The 17,602-nt window shown below is 39.2% G+C and overlaps 1 protein-coding gene across 1 annotated transcript; it reads right to left on the bottom strand.

Annotated features, from left to right (window-relative positions):
- Nucleotides 1-2,697: 2,697 nt before the first annotated feature.
- LOC142864735 (UDP-glucuronosyltransferase 2B4-like) lies at nucleotides 2,698-16,938 on the bottom strand. The gene is made up of 6 exons (XM_075997843.1): nucleotides 16,155-16,938; nucleotides 14,678-14,826; nucleotides 11,267-11,398; nucleotides 9,077-9,164; nucleotides 7,612-7,831; nucleotides 2,698-6,012 (listed from the first exon to the last, which is right to left on the bottom strand). The coding sequence occupies exons 1-6, from the start codon at nucleotides 16,876-16,878 to the stop codon at nucleotides 5,733-5,735; spliced, it is 1,593 nt and encodes a 530-aa protein (XP_075853958.1). The 5' UTR covers nucleotides 16,879-16,938; the 3' UTR covers nucleotides 2,698-5,732.
- Between the last annotated feature and the right edge of the window lie 664 nt (nucleotides 16,939-17,602).

The following is a 17,602-nucleotide window of genomic DNA, read 5'->3' as shown; positions in this document are numbered from 1 at the left end:
TCACCATTGCCAAAAGCCAGAAATGTGGGCATGCTTGATGGCTCAGGCCTACAATCCCAGCACTTTCAGAGGCCAAGGCGGGAGGATCACTTGAGACCAGAATTCCCAGACCAGACTGGGGTACATGGTGAAAGCAGGTCTCTAGAAAACAAACCAAGAATGAATTAGCCAAGTGTGGCAACATGCGCTTGTAGTCTTAGCTAATTGGTAGGCTTATGTGGGAGGATGGCTTTTGTCCAGGAGTTGGAGTCCAGGTTTCTCAGCATTTCGGTGTATGATTATTAAATGCCCTGAGGTATTTATTATTTGGGTTAAATCTGCTTGGTGTTCTATGACTTTCTTGTACCTAAATAATGATATATTTCGTAAGTTTGGAAAGTTCTTTGTCATCGTTTCGTTGAATAAATTTCTATTCCAATGTCTTTGTCCTCCTCCATTGTAAGTCCAAGAGCACGTAGATTTGCCTCTTTGAGGTTATTTTCTAAATCTTGTAGGCATGCTTAATTCTTTTTCATTCTTTTTTTCCCTTCTCATTGTGTATTTTCATATAACCTACTTAAAGGTCACTAATTTGTTTTTCTGCTTGATCACTTCTGGTGTTAGGAGACTTTGATGCTTTCTTTTATTTGGTCAATTGACTTTTTCAACTCCAGAATTTCTGTTTGATTTTTAATAATTAGTTCAGGGGTCAGAGTATGGTGGATTAGGGGTGACCACCTGGCTCTCTGCTCCCACAGGAGGAGGTGAAGGACGTGGAAAGCTACACGCAGTGGCTCCCTCTCCCACAGGATCAGCATCCTGGACCTGCAGAGAAGCAGCCGGGATGAGCAGCGCTGGAATAAACAAAGTGAGTCAGAAAATCAACCACAGAGTCTGGAGAGTGGGAGATGAACTGTAAGAACAGAGTGTGGGACAGCCACGCCCATTGACTGGCGGGGGCAGTGTGGTCTGACCCACAGGGGGACGACTCTTCCTCCACCGACTCCACATCCACTCAGGCAGGGACGCACCTGAAGTCAGCGCGAAGTTGTAGCAGGAGGTGAAGTGCAGTGTGGAGAAGAGGAAAAAAGGGGAACCACTTTGAACTCTCCAGTGCGCTGAGCTGGGCCCACACTGCACGGGGCAGGGACTGGTCTGAGTGGACACTTCTGGGGTCCTCAGGACGGAGCTCGCAGATAGTCACGTCGTCTCTGGTTCCCACCCCCGGACCAGAACAAGGGAGGCGGACCCCAAAAAGAAGGCTCTGCCCTTGTAAAGTGCCAAAGATGCAACTGGCTCAGCATGGTAGGGAGTACAGACCTCTCCTTCTGAACAGCTGTGAGTCAGCGAGTCAAGGAGCACGGGGCTCAGCAGGCTTAGAGACAGGGAGCCAAAGCAGCACATGCCACCCACCGAACTGTGGCCTGCAGTGCTGGCTCTCTGTAGGTGGGCAGCTGCCATGTTCAGACTCAGGCCACGCCCCTTCCCCTGCCAGGGAGAGCAGACCTCCCTTCGAGGAGGGGATGACAAGAGAAGTCGCTTTCTGAGCATTCCTGTCCCAATCCAGCCTCTGGCTTTTCTCACCAGCAGGGAAAACTCCACCCTTGAAGGGGTGGAAAAAGGAGAGAAGCCACTTTCCTGAGTGAGTTGCCATGCAATCTTGAGCGACACCCATCCCACCCAGCGGCCTGAGTTTTGGGTCAAAGGGACAGACACCCCCCTCCATCCTGGAAGGGTCGAGTACTGAAGGTGATTGCTAATTAAGCCAAGACCTGTGGCTGCCCCTTTGCTGCGGTGACTCAGTTTCCGGTGCCTCCCGCTGGAGGGACAGACCTAACTGTGAAAGGGCAGAGCAGCCATGGAAACCGCTTTCTGGTCTGAGATCTGTCCAAGTGATGGAAGGCCCTCAGCTTGGACGGGGCCTCTGTCATTTCCTGTGAAGGGACAGACCCCATGCCTGGAATGGTTGAGTAGTCTGATAAGTCACTCTCTGGTCTGAGACCCTCGGTGGCCTTGGGCAGCGCTTCCCCAGCAGCCGTGGGGTGTGCACTTCATACCAGCTAGACACATCCTGCCCTTGGAGGGGCGGAGTTGTTGTAAACCAGCAGATCAGGGGACTCGGACACGAGAATCCAATCAACCAAATTAGTTTATCTTTACCTGCACAGGGTTTGTCTCCACTCTATGCAAGAAAGGAGAAACAGCCCCGAACAAAGCCCTTTGCCTTTTTTCTTATGCCCTGCGGGCTGGCAGCTATGCAAGCAAGCAATCACAGAAGCAGAGCTCTGCGGTTAGCCCTTAGTTAAGCGAACAATGGAAAGTTACACTAAGGGACATTTAGGAACTGGAGCTCTCTATTCTTTTTGAGAACAGGCCTCCTCGACTTTCTCCTCCCTCCTTTGGGAACTTTCCTACATCAGGACTTTTACTAATAGTTGGAGCAAGACTGACTCCATTTTAGGTCTATAGGAGCCATCTTTAATCTATCTACTTCATTCCCCACTGGTCTTATTAGCTAATCAAATCCTTGATTTTACCAGGGGATCTGTGTCTGGTAAAGTTTGGTATTGGGTGGTTAAACCATTAGCTTGACCACTTGCACCCGGTTTTGCACAAATGCCATGATGCGGTTCATTATGATGATGTGGCAGTGTGTACAGCTAGCGTTACAGCTCTTATTCATTTGACTGGGGAAAGAACCGAGCGGCACACAAGGAGTCGGAGAAAAGCCTTTATTCTTCTATAGCAGGCTCAGCACACCTAGTGTTACAGCTCTCTTCGTGTCTTCCGATGTCCTCCCCCTTCCTGCCCTTCTGCCCCTGCTTTTATACCCTTGGTAGGGCTCAAAAGCGTCCAATCAACTAGAAGCTTTAACATCCAATCAGCAACAGGCTTTAACATCCAATCAACAACAGTGGGATTCAAAAAGTAACCAATCAGGATCACCCAAGCAGCACGGCAGGAAATAGGCAGTGGCCCGTGGGTCTGGGGGCATTCCGGCATGCGGAGTCCCGGCGGCACTCGGGGTCCAGGACTGCTGTGTGCTGTGGGGCCTGGCCCCAGCAGTGTGTCCTCCAACTGGCCATGTGCAGCACTGGCCTGCAGAGATGCAGACCAACAGGGAGATGGCCGCTTCCCGGCACCCAACATTTTCTGCATCATTCCCCACTTTTGATGCCCGTATCAGTTTACACAGAGGCATCAACCTCTCTATGAATCTAATAACTACATTGGGCCCCATGGTTACCATAGCCCTTTGACTTAGGTAGTTACAATTCCTGATTGGTTTACATATTCTTCCCCAGAGAGCCCCAACCAAGAACACAGAGGCACCCCATATAAACCCAGAAAAGGATTACCAAAGCAAGTTAGTCCAGTCTCTTGGGGCGAAGGCCCCGAGTCCAATTCCCATGACAGTCCAGACCAGTGGTCCCATTGAGTCCAGCCATATTCAGGGCCAACTTGTAGACAAGTGTCTGAGCTGGATCTTCAGCGGGTCCTGTTGACCTCGTTGCACCGTCCAATGACTGGTTGCAACATCTGTCTCGGCTTGCTTCACTCGGGAATGGTGGATCCATGGGGTGACACCTGCTACTTTGACCACAGTGGGGGTAACCAATATCACAGTATAGGGTCCCTTCCAGGTTGGCTCTAGGGTGATCATCTAGCCTGATGATGGCCCTTGCCACCAGCCGTCTGTCTGCTGCATACCAAGGCATTGAACTACAGCTACTTCCTCGGGGGCTAAAACGGCATCTTGCAAGGCTAGGATTTATTTTGTATATTTTATTTCACTATTACTGGCCTTAAAGTTTGGTATTGGGTGCTTAAGACCATTAGCTTGACCACTTGCACCCGGTTTTGCACCCTTTTTTCCATATGGCTCCATGCACCTGAACAACAAGAAAAGCATACCTGGAGTCCAGGCAATGGTCACTTGTGTGCCTTTATCTAGTTGAAGTGCCAGACAAGGGCTGCGAGTTCTGCCTTCTGTGTCAAGGTTCCAGAAGGGAGGACTTCAGCCCTAATATGTGCTGATGGGTTATCGCTGCATACCCAGCTCTCCATTGTCCCTGGTCCATAAAGCTGCTTCCATCGGAAATATCTCTAGGTCTGTGTTTTCCTAGGGGTGCGTCAGATCCAGCTGGCTAGAATCAACTCATTCAATTACTTGTAAACAGTCATGCACACATTCAGATGGCATTTGGGGAATTAAGGTGTCAGGATTTAAGGTAGAGACTGCTCTCAGTGTTATATTTCGTGTATCCACAAGGATGGTCTGATATCTCTCTAGCTTCCCAGAGACCAGCCAGTATTCTCCTGTCTGTTCCAGTAAGGGGAACACACAGTGGGGTTTGCAGAGTCCTGGGCTGGCCTATTGTAATCTTCTCTGCCTCTTGACTCAGGTAAGAAGCGGCAGCAATAGCCCGAATGCAAGAAGGTCATCCGTTTGTGACAATGTCCAATTGCTTTGAGAAATAAGCAATGGGTATCTTAATATTTCTCAGGTGCTGAGTCAGCACTCCTAGAGTCAGTCCTTGTTTCTTATGCACAAAAAGATCAAAAGGTTTTCCTATATCTGGGAGCCCCAATGCTGGGGCACTCAAGAGTTATTCCTAGATATTTCAGAAAGCCCTTTGTCCATCCCCCCCTTTGTTCACTCTAACTCTAACTCTAACTCTAACTCTAACTCCTCCCCTTAAGGCATCTTACACAGGCTTAGCAATAAGTACCAACTTAGGAATCCAGATGTGACAGAAACTGGCCACGTCTCAGACTCCACAGCTGTTGTCAACTGAGAGATCTGGCTGCTCTGCCAAGGGCCTCCGTCCAATCAGGGGGCAGGTTTCTCTGTCACTGGGAAAACCTGAACCCAAGATATTTAACTGAACGCTGTAAAATCTTATCCTTTTTCTTGGATACCTTGGATACAGCCAAGAACTAGATATACTTGGATTCCTTGGATACAGCCAGGAAGTTTAGAGTTAGAATAGTGCTCTTGTTGGATGCCTTTTTTTGCAGTGCCGACAAGTAGAATGTCATCAACATATTGCAGTAAGGTCCTATGATTTAACTGAGGTCTCAGAGGTCTTTTGCAGGAATCTCCCCAAGAATGGGAGGGGAGTTTTTAAAGCCCTGGGGAAGAGCTGCCCAATAGTGTTGTTGCCTTGATTGCATATCTGGGTCCTCCCACTCGCAATCTAGCAGTTCCTGTGAGTCTGGGCTCCCAGGGATGCAGAAGAAGCACATTTTAACTCTGAGAGCCTGACCCAGCAGAGCACACCAGTCAGGGTTGTGAGCAGTGTGTAAGGCTTGGACAGTTTTCAACAGAAATTAAAACAATGAAATATTATACCTAAATGATGGAAAGAATTTTAAGCATCTGTAAAACAATATTAACTAAGCCAGGAAGTATTGATGGTCTCATGTTCAGGTACAATATGGAAATGAAAAAGGTTGATAAATATTTTCGATATGATTTCTGAATTGGAATAGTACATGTCTACATAAACCCATATCATATTTAATTTTTTTACTTTTCCCCCAGCTTGTCTTTTCTCTTCACATTAAAATATTTCTAACTTTTAACAAAGTATCAACTGTGACATAAACAAACTTTGATTTGACAAACTACATCCTGAAAAGGCAAGTGGTCACAAGAGGAAGGTAACCTTACATCACAAACTCTTCTTGCTGCAATCAACTGAAGGATTCCCATCTTTCAGGGATTTCAGCTTCAAACCTAGATCTAATTATTCCCTTTTCTTCTTCTTTCCTGCTGTAGCAATCATCCAGCAGAAACACAGACAACACTTTGTGATGACGAATATAGCAGTGGCCACACAGGCCAGCAGGAACCCAAGCACATCCAGAGAGTGGTACTGGAACCAGGTGAGGTCGTGGGCTGCAACCCGAAGGTGTTTGGCTCCTTTGTGGCGCATGACAAACTCGATGCAGAAGACTGCTCGATCCAGGGGCTTCATTGGCTGATCATGGTGAATTCTTGATAATTTCATAGCATTCTCTTTATACCTGGAAAAAAAGTCATAAATATTCCAACTTTGAAAATAAGCTTATTGGCTACCCACATCAAATTCATGAATGGTTTTGGAAAAGTGTCATCCAAATGACTCAAGGGAAATGTCACAATATTGACATAGAATTTGAATGTTTTGGGTCATCATAGCCAGTTTGAATTTTAAATTGGAATTTTATCATTAAAAATTTTGTTTAAAGGGAAAATGCGAGTCCAGGTGCAAAAGCTAGTGTCTTTCTAGCAGAAGAAATATTATGATTCATCCCATGTGCTGTAAGTAAGGCAGTGGAAATGCAATCTGAGAATGAGCATCTTGATGTTTTCAAAGGGAATTGTGTCCTGGTGGTTGAAATGGCCCCTGAGAAGTCTCTGCTTCTATTCTACTTTTCTGTCTTCACTCTCTGAAATAGAATTTTCTCCAAAGAAGATATGGGAATGACCAGTAAGCAGAGATGCTCAACCTTTAGCCATAAGAGAAATACAAATTAAGACTAATGAGAGACTACTTTACTCACACTATAATGGCTGTAATGAAAAGACAGATGAGAAGTGGAAACAGTATGAAGGAAGTGAAACCCTCCTGTACTGCTGTTAGTAATGATAAATGGGGCATGAACATTGGAGAATAATTCAGCAGTTTTTCACAAATAAAATTTGCCATAGGACCAAGAAATTCCACTAATAATTTCTACTGTGATAATACGAAAAACATATTTTCACACAAAAATGTGCATAACAATGTTTATAACTGGAACAAACAAAATATTCCTGAGCTGTTAAATAGATGGATTAACTATGGTGTATTCATATACCTAAAGACATTATACAGTAATAAAGGGAACAAAATACTGATAAATACAACAACATGGATAAAACTAAAAACAATAGTCCCTGTGGAAAAAAAAAAACTATTTATAAGACAGCATAAATTGCATTATTCCATTTATGTCAGAATTCTAGAAAGGGTAATACATAGAGACAAAAACAAATTGGTCTTTACCTGGCGTTAGGGTCTTATTGGAAAAGACATCTATGGCCTATGAAGTTTCTTTGGGGTTGACACAAAAGTTATAACATTATATTTTGGTGATAGCTTCATGATGCTTTAAAAATACTAAAAATATTTAAATTTTATGCTCTAAATAGGTGAATTTTACTCATTGTAAATTATATTTCATTATCAAAACTATTAAAGTAATGAAAATATCAAAGTAAATTTGAGGGCAAGAAGAAAGTGACATATTCAGAAATTTTAGGAATTGGATTAAAATATTTTATCATATTTATAAGTTCATTACCTTTTTTAACTGTGAATTCTGTCTTGTTTTTTAAAATTTATCTTTTTTTACACTCATCTATATATTGGAAGTTATGTTTATGTAGAAGATTTTTTCATTAATTGTTTACCCATTACATTTATAGATTTCAACGCAAGCATGAAATAAATGGTGGAAAATAAAAGCAGATTTTACATTGGTTATATAATTTAAATTCTTTCAATATTAATTCAGTGAAAAAGGGATGAATCTCATCTTTCTTGTTGACAAGAGAACATATCTATCAATACCACTTATTAAAAGAATTAGTATACTCACATAGGGTCATTAATGACTGTCTTCAAAGCACTGAGCAAATCTGTACTTGACATTGTGTTGAAGTCCACTCTAACTGCTGCCCCCTTGGCCTTCATGTGAGCAATGTTGTCTGGTTGATCCCCAAACAAAGGGATGCCCACCATGGGGACCCCGTGGTAGATGGCCTCATAGACGCCATTGGCTCCACCATGAGTTATGAAAGCCTTGGTTTTTGGATGACCTAGAATTGGGTGAATATCAGGAGAATTATTCACTATGAGTCCTAGGAATAAAATGGGAAATGCACAACACAGGACACTGAAAGTGGTAATGTTTTCTAGGTAACAGGTTAGAACACCCAGACACTGCCCTGAAATTGCTGTCAGATTTCAGAGGAGGAAGCACCTACTGTTGCTGGAGAGGAAAGTGAGGCCTGCATGGAAGAAATGGTGTGGGACTCGAGCATGGAAAAATGGATACAAGATTAGTGAGCAGAAAAGATGCAAAGGCATATTTTGTGTAAAAGAAATAAAATGTGTGAAATATAAAAAAGGAAGAAGACAAGGAAAAGATTGTGCATGTATTAATAAAAACACATTCTCTGAAAGCAACATGCAGTGAGGGAGTCTGACATGTGAGTGCCCAGGGCACAGGGAGAGTGCTGGGAGCAGGGCTGGGGTCAGAGGAAGGACAGGCCATGCTTCCCTGGGAGGGTGTGAGCACATTACAGTAAAGCCTGGGATTTATTCCCATGGTAAATGCAGGGTCACCGGTAATGGAAGAGCAACTGTTCTTGTTCAGTGCCAAGTGGAATAACCTTGCAGTAGGGAGAAGGACAGGGGTGAAGTGTAGAAATAGGAGACAGACAGACAACCCAGGACGCTATTGAATATTATCTGATAACCAATTACACCTCATAAAAGGATACTTTGTTTTTGCACATCAAGCATATGAGTGTATGTAATAAAATGCCAACTTCCCCCTAAGGCTTGAAAATAAATATAATGTAGTTAAGTTTATTTTTGAGTTTTTTTTTTTTCTAATTTTTTTATTTTTTTTGAGACAGAGTCTCACTTTGTTGCCCAGGCTAGCGTGAGTGCCGTGGCGTCAGCCTAGCTCACAGCAACCTCCAACTCCTGGGCTCAAGCAATCCTCCTGCCTCAGCCTCCCGAGTAGCTGGGACTACAGGCATGCGCCACCATGCCCGGCTAATTTTTTGTATATGTATTAGTTGGCCAATTAATTTCTTTCTATTTATAGTAGAGACGGGGTCTCGCTCTTGCTCAGGCTGGTTTCGAACTCCTGACCTCGAGCAATCCACCCGCCTCGGCCTCCCAGAGAGCTAGGATTACAGGCGTGAGCCACTGCGCCCGGCCTATTTTTGAGTTTTGAAAAATAAATATTCCATATGTTAGTTGCTGTTGACCTACTATCACTCTAATTGGCTGTTAGTCACATATTCAGTATTTTTTCTCCAGTATCTTACCAAGAAGGTCATTCTGGGGCAACCACTTGTACAGCCGAGTATTGGGTCCTAAGGTGTCTGGTTTCTTGCTATCATATCTCCATAGCACCTGTCGGGGTAAAAGAAATACCTTGTTGCATGGAGGAACTCCAAAGTTATGGCAGGTTTAAGCTAAATGGATTATCAACCATCTAGTTAAATCTCCTCCTTATAAAAGATGAAGAAATGAGAACAATTTTGTTAAGTAATGAACTACTAAAACTCTGAGATAAATAGAATAACTGGATTTTATGTGCTCATGGTTAGAATCACTTTGATATATAAAGAATTTTAAGTAATTTAGATGAATGCTACTTTCAATGGTAAATTCAAGTATTTGAAAAAATTGACAGTCAATATAATTGTAATATAAAACACATACATCCTAATGATCTTTGCATTTATTTTATTTGTGCATTTTCTACTAGCTTCTATCTTCTAAATTTAATAATATTCTGTTTAATCCTTCTTTCAAATTTTATATTTAATTATCTTGGGCAGTGAATATTTATACTTATTTACACATGATATGTTCATACAGGCATAGAATGTGTAAATTGCAATCATGGGAATTGTGGCTATCACCTCAAGCTTTTCAGTAATATAATAGTATATGTTATACTATAGTATATAGAATATATAGTATAATAATATATATAGTATATATAGTAACATATGTAGTATAATAGTTGTTCAGTTATATGTACTTGTTATATAAGTAATTTCTTTCCAGTTTGACATTATTTCAATTACAAAATTAATCTGTCAGGTGAGCTACTTATGAGGAAGATAGCCATGCTGCATTGGTAGCATGCATGACCACTGTTAGGTAGAATTCATTAAGCACTTCTTCTAAGAAAAAGTTCAACTGGCAATTTTTGACAAAACTTGGAGTGTTACCACTATTTCTAGTTTTGAATATTCTTTAATTGTAGAAAAATTGTGCTGGTGGTCAATCGATGAATACCAACACAGCTGTTAAAAAGTCCAAAATTGTATTTTGCTAAAATTTTACTTAATAGATCATAAACACTTAGATGATAGGCTACAGAAGTGATTCATATGGTCTACTATAACTAAGCCATTTCCATGGCCAGTACCACAATAAGCTTACTGTAGACCTCCCCGGTCAATCCATATAAACTTGAATAAATTTTAGACCTGATTACCTTCCACTTGCTATTTTAGTGTTGAAGTATTTTGAGTTTTCAGCAAAAAAGTAGCACAGGTCATTAGGGGAGTTCTATGTCAGATAGAAAATTTAAAAAGTAATTTGTGAATATACATAGAGGGCAAATGTATTCTATATATTATTAATGGGAAATACTTTCCTACTATATTTTATGGAAGGGGTCTCTGATCCTCTTCCCATTCCTGCCTTAATTCTGATTATTTCCTTTATTCCATTCTCCTTTCTTAATCCAAAGGACGGTGTTTGTCTAGTGGTTTGGTCAGAGTCTTGTGGGGTCACGTTTTATAATGCACAGGTTCTGCTGTTAGGGCAGGATCCCATCTGCGTCTTACATTACATCCACGCCTGTCCAGCAAGGCAGGCAAGTTTTTCTTTCTGTAATTCGACTTGGCTAGGTGGGTACCTGGAGTAGTGATTTCTCAGCCCAAACATCCTGTCTCTGAACAGAACTCTGACTGCACACCAAATAGGCCTTTTCCAAATTATAGGAGTTACAAAAGGTGAGATCACATGGGAAGCCTTAACTGCAATGCAGTGCAGACTTTTCTTAATACCTGCTGATTGTTATTGTGCTAGTGCAGACACTCACTAAAATTTAATTTCTTTCTGATAATATCTGTAGTGTGTACAGAGCCCTCAGGAAGTCTGTTAAACAGGATTAAATGACAGGGTAGAATTTAGTGATGTCTGTTTACATGCTTTCAATACCATGATATTTAATAATATCAAAACATTACTGCACCTTTTCAGTATATTTCTTGTGATCACACTGTTAATGCCAAAGTTACTACAAATGAAAACCCGTCCTATTTACTATTGTTGCATCTTCCATATATATTTTAGTGTTTGAGCTGATATTTGAGATAAGTAGAGCTATCCTAACAGCTAACGCTTTTGACAGAAAATTTGTGCAGCTATACTCTTTACAAAGTTGGACAGAGGGATTCAGTAGCTGTCCACCATTAGGCGCTTTCTCCAACCTTTTGTGGGATCTGGGCAAGGGCTGAAGCGATCACATTGGCCCTTTCTTCTGTCATGTTACTGAGCATCGACCCCAGAGAAAACACCACAACACCTTTTTCTCCAGAGCTCTGGACAAAGTCTTCCATCTCCTGTGAAGAAAGAATGTGTTCCGTCACAAATGGGTGTCAGTATAAGAAACATATTTGAAAAAATTGTTTGAAACATCTAGAATAGAAAATCAGGTATTATTAAGAATTATTAGAGCAAGGGCTAGTTTTTAACTGAGCTAATCACTGAGTTTATTTGGAAAGTAATGTGTATTATGAGATAGATGGCATCTATTGTGGTTTTGTGCAAATATGTGTTTGCATGTGTATGCATGTATGTATGTGTATTGGAGGAAGAAATGAAGTGGAGCTATTGCAATGTAGTTTGGAGAGATGGTGCTAGAAAATATTATACCCAGACTGTTCAACTATATTATTGTATTTACTAATATAATTTACTTTTTTAAAAGAGGGCTTCAGTAGGCTTTAATTCTATCTGGTTGTAATTCTAAATTGCTAGTTCATTTCAGGCATTTTTCTATAGATATTTTTTGGTTTGGAGACATAGGTGTCATTCTCTGATTATTACCAGGAGGCTATCTTACTAAGAGTTGGGACGATTTTATATCCACATTTCCTGAGGTCTATAATCTTTTCTCCTTCACTTCAAGTGTGTCAGAATTTTCCAGTCTTTTCCCACACACGCACACAGACAGTAGGTGAAGGTTAATAGTCACTGACATGCTGGATTATGATATTGTGGTTTAGAATTTTAGTGAAATCGTCCCAAGGGTTCCAATTCTATATATAGAATAAGATGGTATATAGGTACACAGTTGAATGATCATATTTCCTAGGTCATTGTTTAGGTATGAGACACTTTTTATCCTGAAATTATACTTGAAATTGCTGTTCTAACTGTCAGGGAGGGACTGTCCTTGTCCTCTCACTGTGTCCCCCGGAGAGCAGCTTTGTCACAGGGGAGAGAACAGCAGGCCTCGCTGTCGTGGAGATCTGGTCACTCTCCTGAGTAGCTCACTCACAGTGTGTAAAATTCTTGGTGAATATGAGCTTGCTTGGACTTGATTGAGAATGATCTTCACTTTTGTTTTCCATTGTGTGCCAATTTTTTAATATTAATACATTCTACATAGGAATATTCTAAACCATTCAATGTATTCTCCCACCAAATAAATTCAAACAACCAACACCCCCCACCCTCCACAAAAAAAGGAAAGAGGTGAAAGAGCAAAAATAAATGTAGAACCAATTGTGTCCTGGGCATCACATCCAAATCATATTCTCTTTTTGTTGTTGTTCCTTTCCTATTAAATTCATTGTTTCTTTCTGCAAAATAATGATCAAGATTTTTCTACATCACAGGTAAACTTTCGTATGTTAATCCTTGTGGTGAACTCTCTATTTAAAAAAGCTGTTTACAAAAATAATAGTTTGAACCACTGACATCAATTTTAATAGTAGAGTCACTGTACTTTTAATAGTATTCTATGTAATACATGGGGCTTCCAGGTATTCTGTGTGAGTCAGGTTACATTTCTTGTAACTTGTGTTCAATGTTTTGTCTCACTGGCTGACTGCCTATAAAAACCTTCATTCATTCAGTATGAAGTAATACAACCTCTCTTTGCAGATTTATTACTGATCTCATTCTGTGACACCTTTGTAAAAATAATACAAGATCAATGTAAGAAATTGTGTAATACTATAAAAAATTGATAAAAAGATATTGAGTTTCATCCATACTCTCTGTCCATGGATATTGCTAATTAAAAGTTTATGTGCTTTCATTATGATTTTTATTCTGTTTATATAGCTCAATTTATTTATGTGATATATGTTTAGGAAATTTTAATCTTTTTTTAATTGTTTAACCATTTAAAAAATTTTTTCCCCATTTTTAAATTTTTTTAAATTTCAGCATATTATGGGGATACAAATGTTTAGGTTACGTGTGTTTCCTTCCCACCCCTTCCCTTCTGGAGTCAGAGCTTCCAGTGTGTCTTATTGTATATAAATTGAAATCACAGAAAAAATTGTGATCTTGTTCTCTTCATCATTTTGCCCCTTAGTTTCCAACAAAACTTACATTATGGCTGATTAATTACTTTTTGGTAAAATTATTGTGGTAATATGGTATGAACAGAATAGACGTTTCCTACTCTGTTCTTATATTTCTTATACTGTTTTCTACTTTGTTCTTATACTTCTGTTCTTATGCTCTGTTTCTTATATTTCCCACTTAATATATGTAAATTACTTCCAGTATTTATTTTATGAATATCTGCCACAGATATCGAATATGCCATCTTGATTTATTTTTTGTTTGTATTTTTTCATATATGTATATTTTGAAACTGACAGGTACATGCATTCTATAAGCTTCCAATATTTTGCCAAATGTCTTACTATTTTAAAGTACTCAGACCTTAGTATTTAATGGAAATTTGGCAATTTGTGGAATAATTACCTTGTATAATAATTAGAGAACACATTTCACGACTTTTAACTTGAATTCAAATTATCATGCAAGTTAGTAGTAAAGGCTAGCAATAGTAATTATCACTATTTTACTACCAGTTGTCCTGTTCCTTATCCTCCTTCTCCTACTCTCTTCCCTCTCTCACTGGCCCTATCATCTTCCCTTAAAGTAAATGGGGAAATTTATTAATAGGTTTAGATTGCTTAGAATTTTCACTAATCTTACCTCTCCTTTAGTCCCTTATGAAAATTACCCTAAAAATTTGCATTCAACATAAATAGTGGGTTTTATTTCTGAATAAGATTTCAGTTTTATGTTGGTGCTAATAAGAAGGTAGACAAAAAATATCTTGTAACAGATTACATTAATATGATAGTGCACTAAAAAGCTTACTTCTCCTTTCCTGTTAAAAGTAGAATATTAAAGTAAAATGTATTTGGTTGTTGTGTTTCATCCTAAGGAGTATTATTTTATATGCTGGAAGAATTCTTTTGTAACTGAAATCTAAGCTCACTTCTCAGATACAAGTAATAGAATTTATTTGGTTTTTATTATATACGCACTGCACATTTTCTCTGTGCTTCTCTGTTAGGCAATTATGAGGTTGAGGCAAAGGTTTCCCCAGGCAGCTTTATTGAGGTGTCCTACAGACTTGGCCTAAGGCAGGAAACACCTGCTCTGATAAGGTAAACCTTCCCTTTGGTGCTCTAAGAGGTAAAACTCTGGGATCTCAGTGAGGAATGGTTTCAATGCTGGAGTGAAATAAGTAAACATTAAGTTTTGCTGTCAATATTTTGGGGACGCCTTTATATTGGTGAGGGACAGTGTTCCTCAACTCTTACAATAATTAAACAAAACCAAACAAGTAGGAATATATTCACCTTAGGCAGGGGTTTGGCAGGTTTGCAATGGAGTCCGCCAACGAAATGAACATTAGGTAAGAGTGGGCGAGGAAATTCCAAATCCCAATAGGTTCGAATAAGCCACATATCAGCTTTCTTCATTGTATCATAGAACATAGTAGGTCTGCCTGAAGGGGGAAGGAAAAGAAAACATAGACAACACAAGAGAGTTGTCATGAGAATATAAAAGTAATTTCCTGAAAGGAGTTGTAATAATGTAGCCAAAGATATATAAAGTGTTTGTGTTTTGATAAAACAAACATATACACATATTTATGTACAGGCATGATTTAACTCCCATGTACTATATATGTTGCTCATAGGTTTGTATAAAAAAAGCAAAGTGCTAAGAAAATTTTCAGAGAAGACTATGTCTCTAATATCACATCAGTTTATTCACAATCATCAGTAATTATAAATATGAGCCACTCTGGAATTACCCATGCATTTGCTTGTTTTCTAAAGCTGTTGTACTAACAAATATACATTTACACATGTCTTTTAGCTCTGGTATCAATTAATCCTAACAAACCCATGAAAACTTCATTGTAATAAGCACTGAATATAGTGTCAATGATTTATGAAGGTAGTCTCAGGATCTTTGTTTATTCTCCAAATTTATAAAGAGTTTGTGTGAAAATATGGTTGAAATCCTTGTACATACTACTTCTTTGGGTTCATGTGAAGATCTTAATAATATTAGTATTTCAAGAATAAATACATAATATTTATACATGGAATCTAAAATTATTTAAAAATTGTAGAAATCTATAGAATTTACTACCCCTCATTGGGTTAGATTTTACTTAATGTAGACATATAATTTAATAAAATATAGACACAAACTTGGATGTTTACACATCAGTAAGATTTTAGGCTTTAAAACAGATAATCTCCAAGCCTTTAGTGAAGGAACATGAAAACATTGGAAAGTTCACATTTTAGTTGTTCCCTTCTGAGACAGACCTGTCTCTCAGCTGTTAAGGAATTGTTTTGGTTCTATAGAAAAAATATTTTAATTTCCAAATAATGAAATTAAGGTACATGAGGAGAAGCAACTTCCTCAATGCTACATTAATAGTTGTGCTAGAACAATGTTTAACTCCTCAATCTACACGTCTGCCTTCATCAAGTTGTTTCTTGATGTGTCCATTAACTTTTGTTAGTGATGAAGAAAATGTATAATAAAGTAGTTACTAGATTGCTTCAAGAAATGCTAAGTGCTTTAATTTGCACATTTATGACTGCATGGATATACTGTAGAAGGGGTGGCCACAAGGTTCTAACTGATCGTATAATTTTTGATAGTATTTCTGAGATTGATATATCTTATATTTTCATTTCATAATTGCATTTATAAAACATACACTCGTCTGATTCATAGTCATACAAGCTCAGCTTCCAAGGCATAAGGAAAGACAGGAATGACTAACCACCAATTAAAAACATGACTTACCCAGTACTTCACTGTAAAACTGATCCCACTCCTTCACTTTAATTGTTTGGAACCAAAAGTCAAAATAAAGCACATATATCATATTTTTTATCCTCTCCATGAATGTCATTCGATCACTTAATTCTGACATAACTATAGGTACATAGGAAGGAGGGAATAGAAGTCCTCCACCGGACTTTTCATATTGGTAGCCAGGAGAGAAGCGGAGACTGTACACAAGGGGTGTTTTAAGTATCTCAGCCAGCAGCTCACCGCAGGGAGTAATGGCATCTGCAAGAACCACATCAAACTTTGACTCTTGTAGCCTTGTCATAAGTTTCTTGTTTAAAACTGCATCTTTACAGATCTTTCTTATAACTTTAGAAAATCCCCATGCAATTTCTTGTACTTTTGAAAAATATGACCAAAATGTATCTTTTGGAAGATCATATGTCCATTTATCGGTCAGTTGTGTGAAAACATCTTCAAAATCACTTTTAGTTACAGATGTAGGAAAAACTTCAAATTTAATATTGGTTGCTTTTTTCGGATCAACGAGAATGGAAACAGAATGTGTCAATACAGTCACCTCATGACCCCTCTGGACAAGTTCATCCAGGATTGTCTTCATGTTCATCCAGTGGCTGTATTCTGTGGGCCACACCAGCACCTTCCCGCAAGACCCGGAGCTAAAGTAAGCACTCAGTTGCATCAGCAGAAGAACTGAAGTCCATTTCATAGCCATCCTAGTGAGATGCAATGCTTTTTATTCCAGTGGCTGGTCTTCTCTGTCATTTCTCATACTTATAATCAAGGATAAATCAATCCGGTTAAAATTCAACTAGTATACGTAAAAGTTAATACAGCATTTGAACAATGTGAGCTTGTGGTTTTTAAGTGGAAAAGCCAAAGGTAGATGCACTCTTATTTACTCAAGTTTGTTTAATGTCCCTTTTCTGTTTTTAAGTGCTGTACTCCAGCTGATTTTCATGGCTTTGCATGTGCAAGTAAGCTGTTATGTAATATATGTTAGGGGACTGTCAAAAATAGTGGCAAGTGAGAGGCTCCTGGGTCTGCAGTCCCATGACACAGAACTGGAAACAAAGTAATTACATAGCTGAGTCATTATTTCTTCTGTATCATGGATCAAAGATTTTTTTGGTAAAAATTTCTTGATATGTAATGTGTATGCCAAAAGTTTAACCAATGATTGATTAAAATTAAATGTTTCAAAAGACACTCAAAGAATTGTGCAACCACTACAACAAATAGTTTTATCTCCCAAAATGAATCTCTGTGCACTTTAGCTTTCATCTCTCCACCCTCAATTTCTCCATCCCACCTGCCCTAAGCAACTACTAATTTAATTTCCTTGACTATAAATTTTATTTTTCTGCACAATTCGATAAATGGAATAATAATTTATGTGGTCCTTCGCGAGTTACATTTTTCACTTAGCATAATGTTTT

This window comes from Microcebus murinus, chromosome 26 (genome assembly GCF_040939455.1).
Source record: "Microcebus murinus isolate Inina chromosome 26, M.murinus_Inina_mat1.0, whole genome shotgun sequence".
Lineage (NCBI taxonomy): Eukaryota > Metazoa > Chordata > Mammalia > Primates > Cheirogaleidae > Microcebus > Microcebus murinus.
The sequence above is the reverse complement of the archived record's forward strand: the minus strand, read 5'-3'. Positions and strand labels throughout refer to the sequence as shown.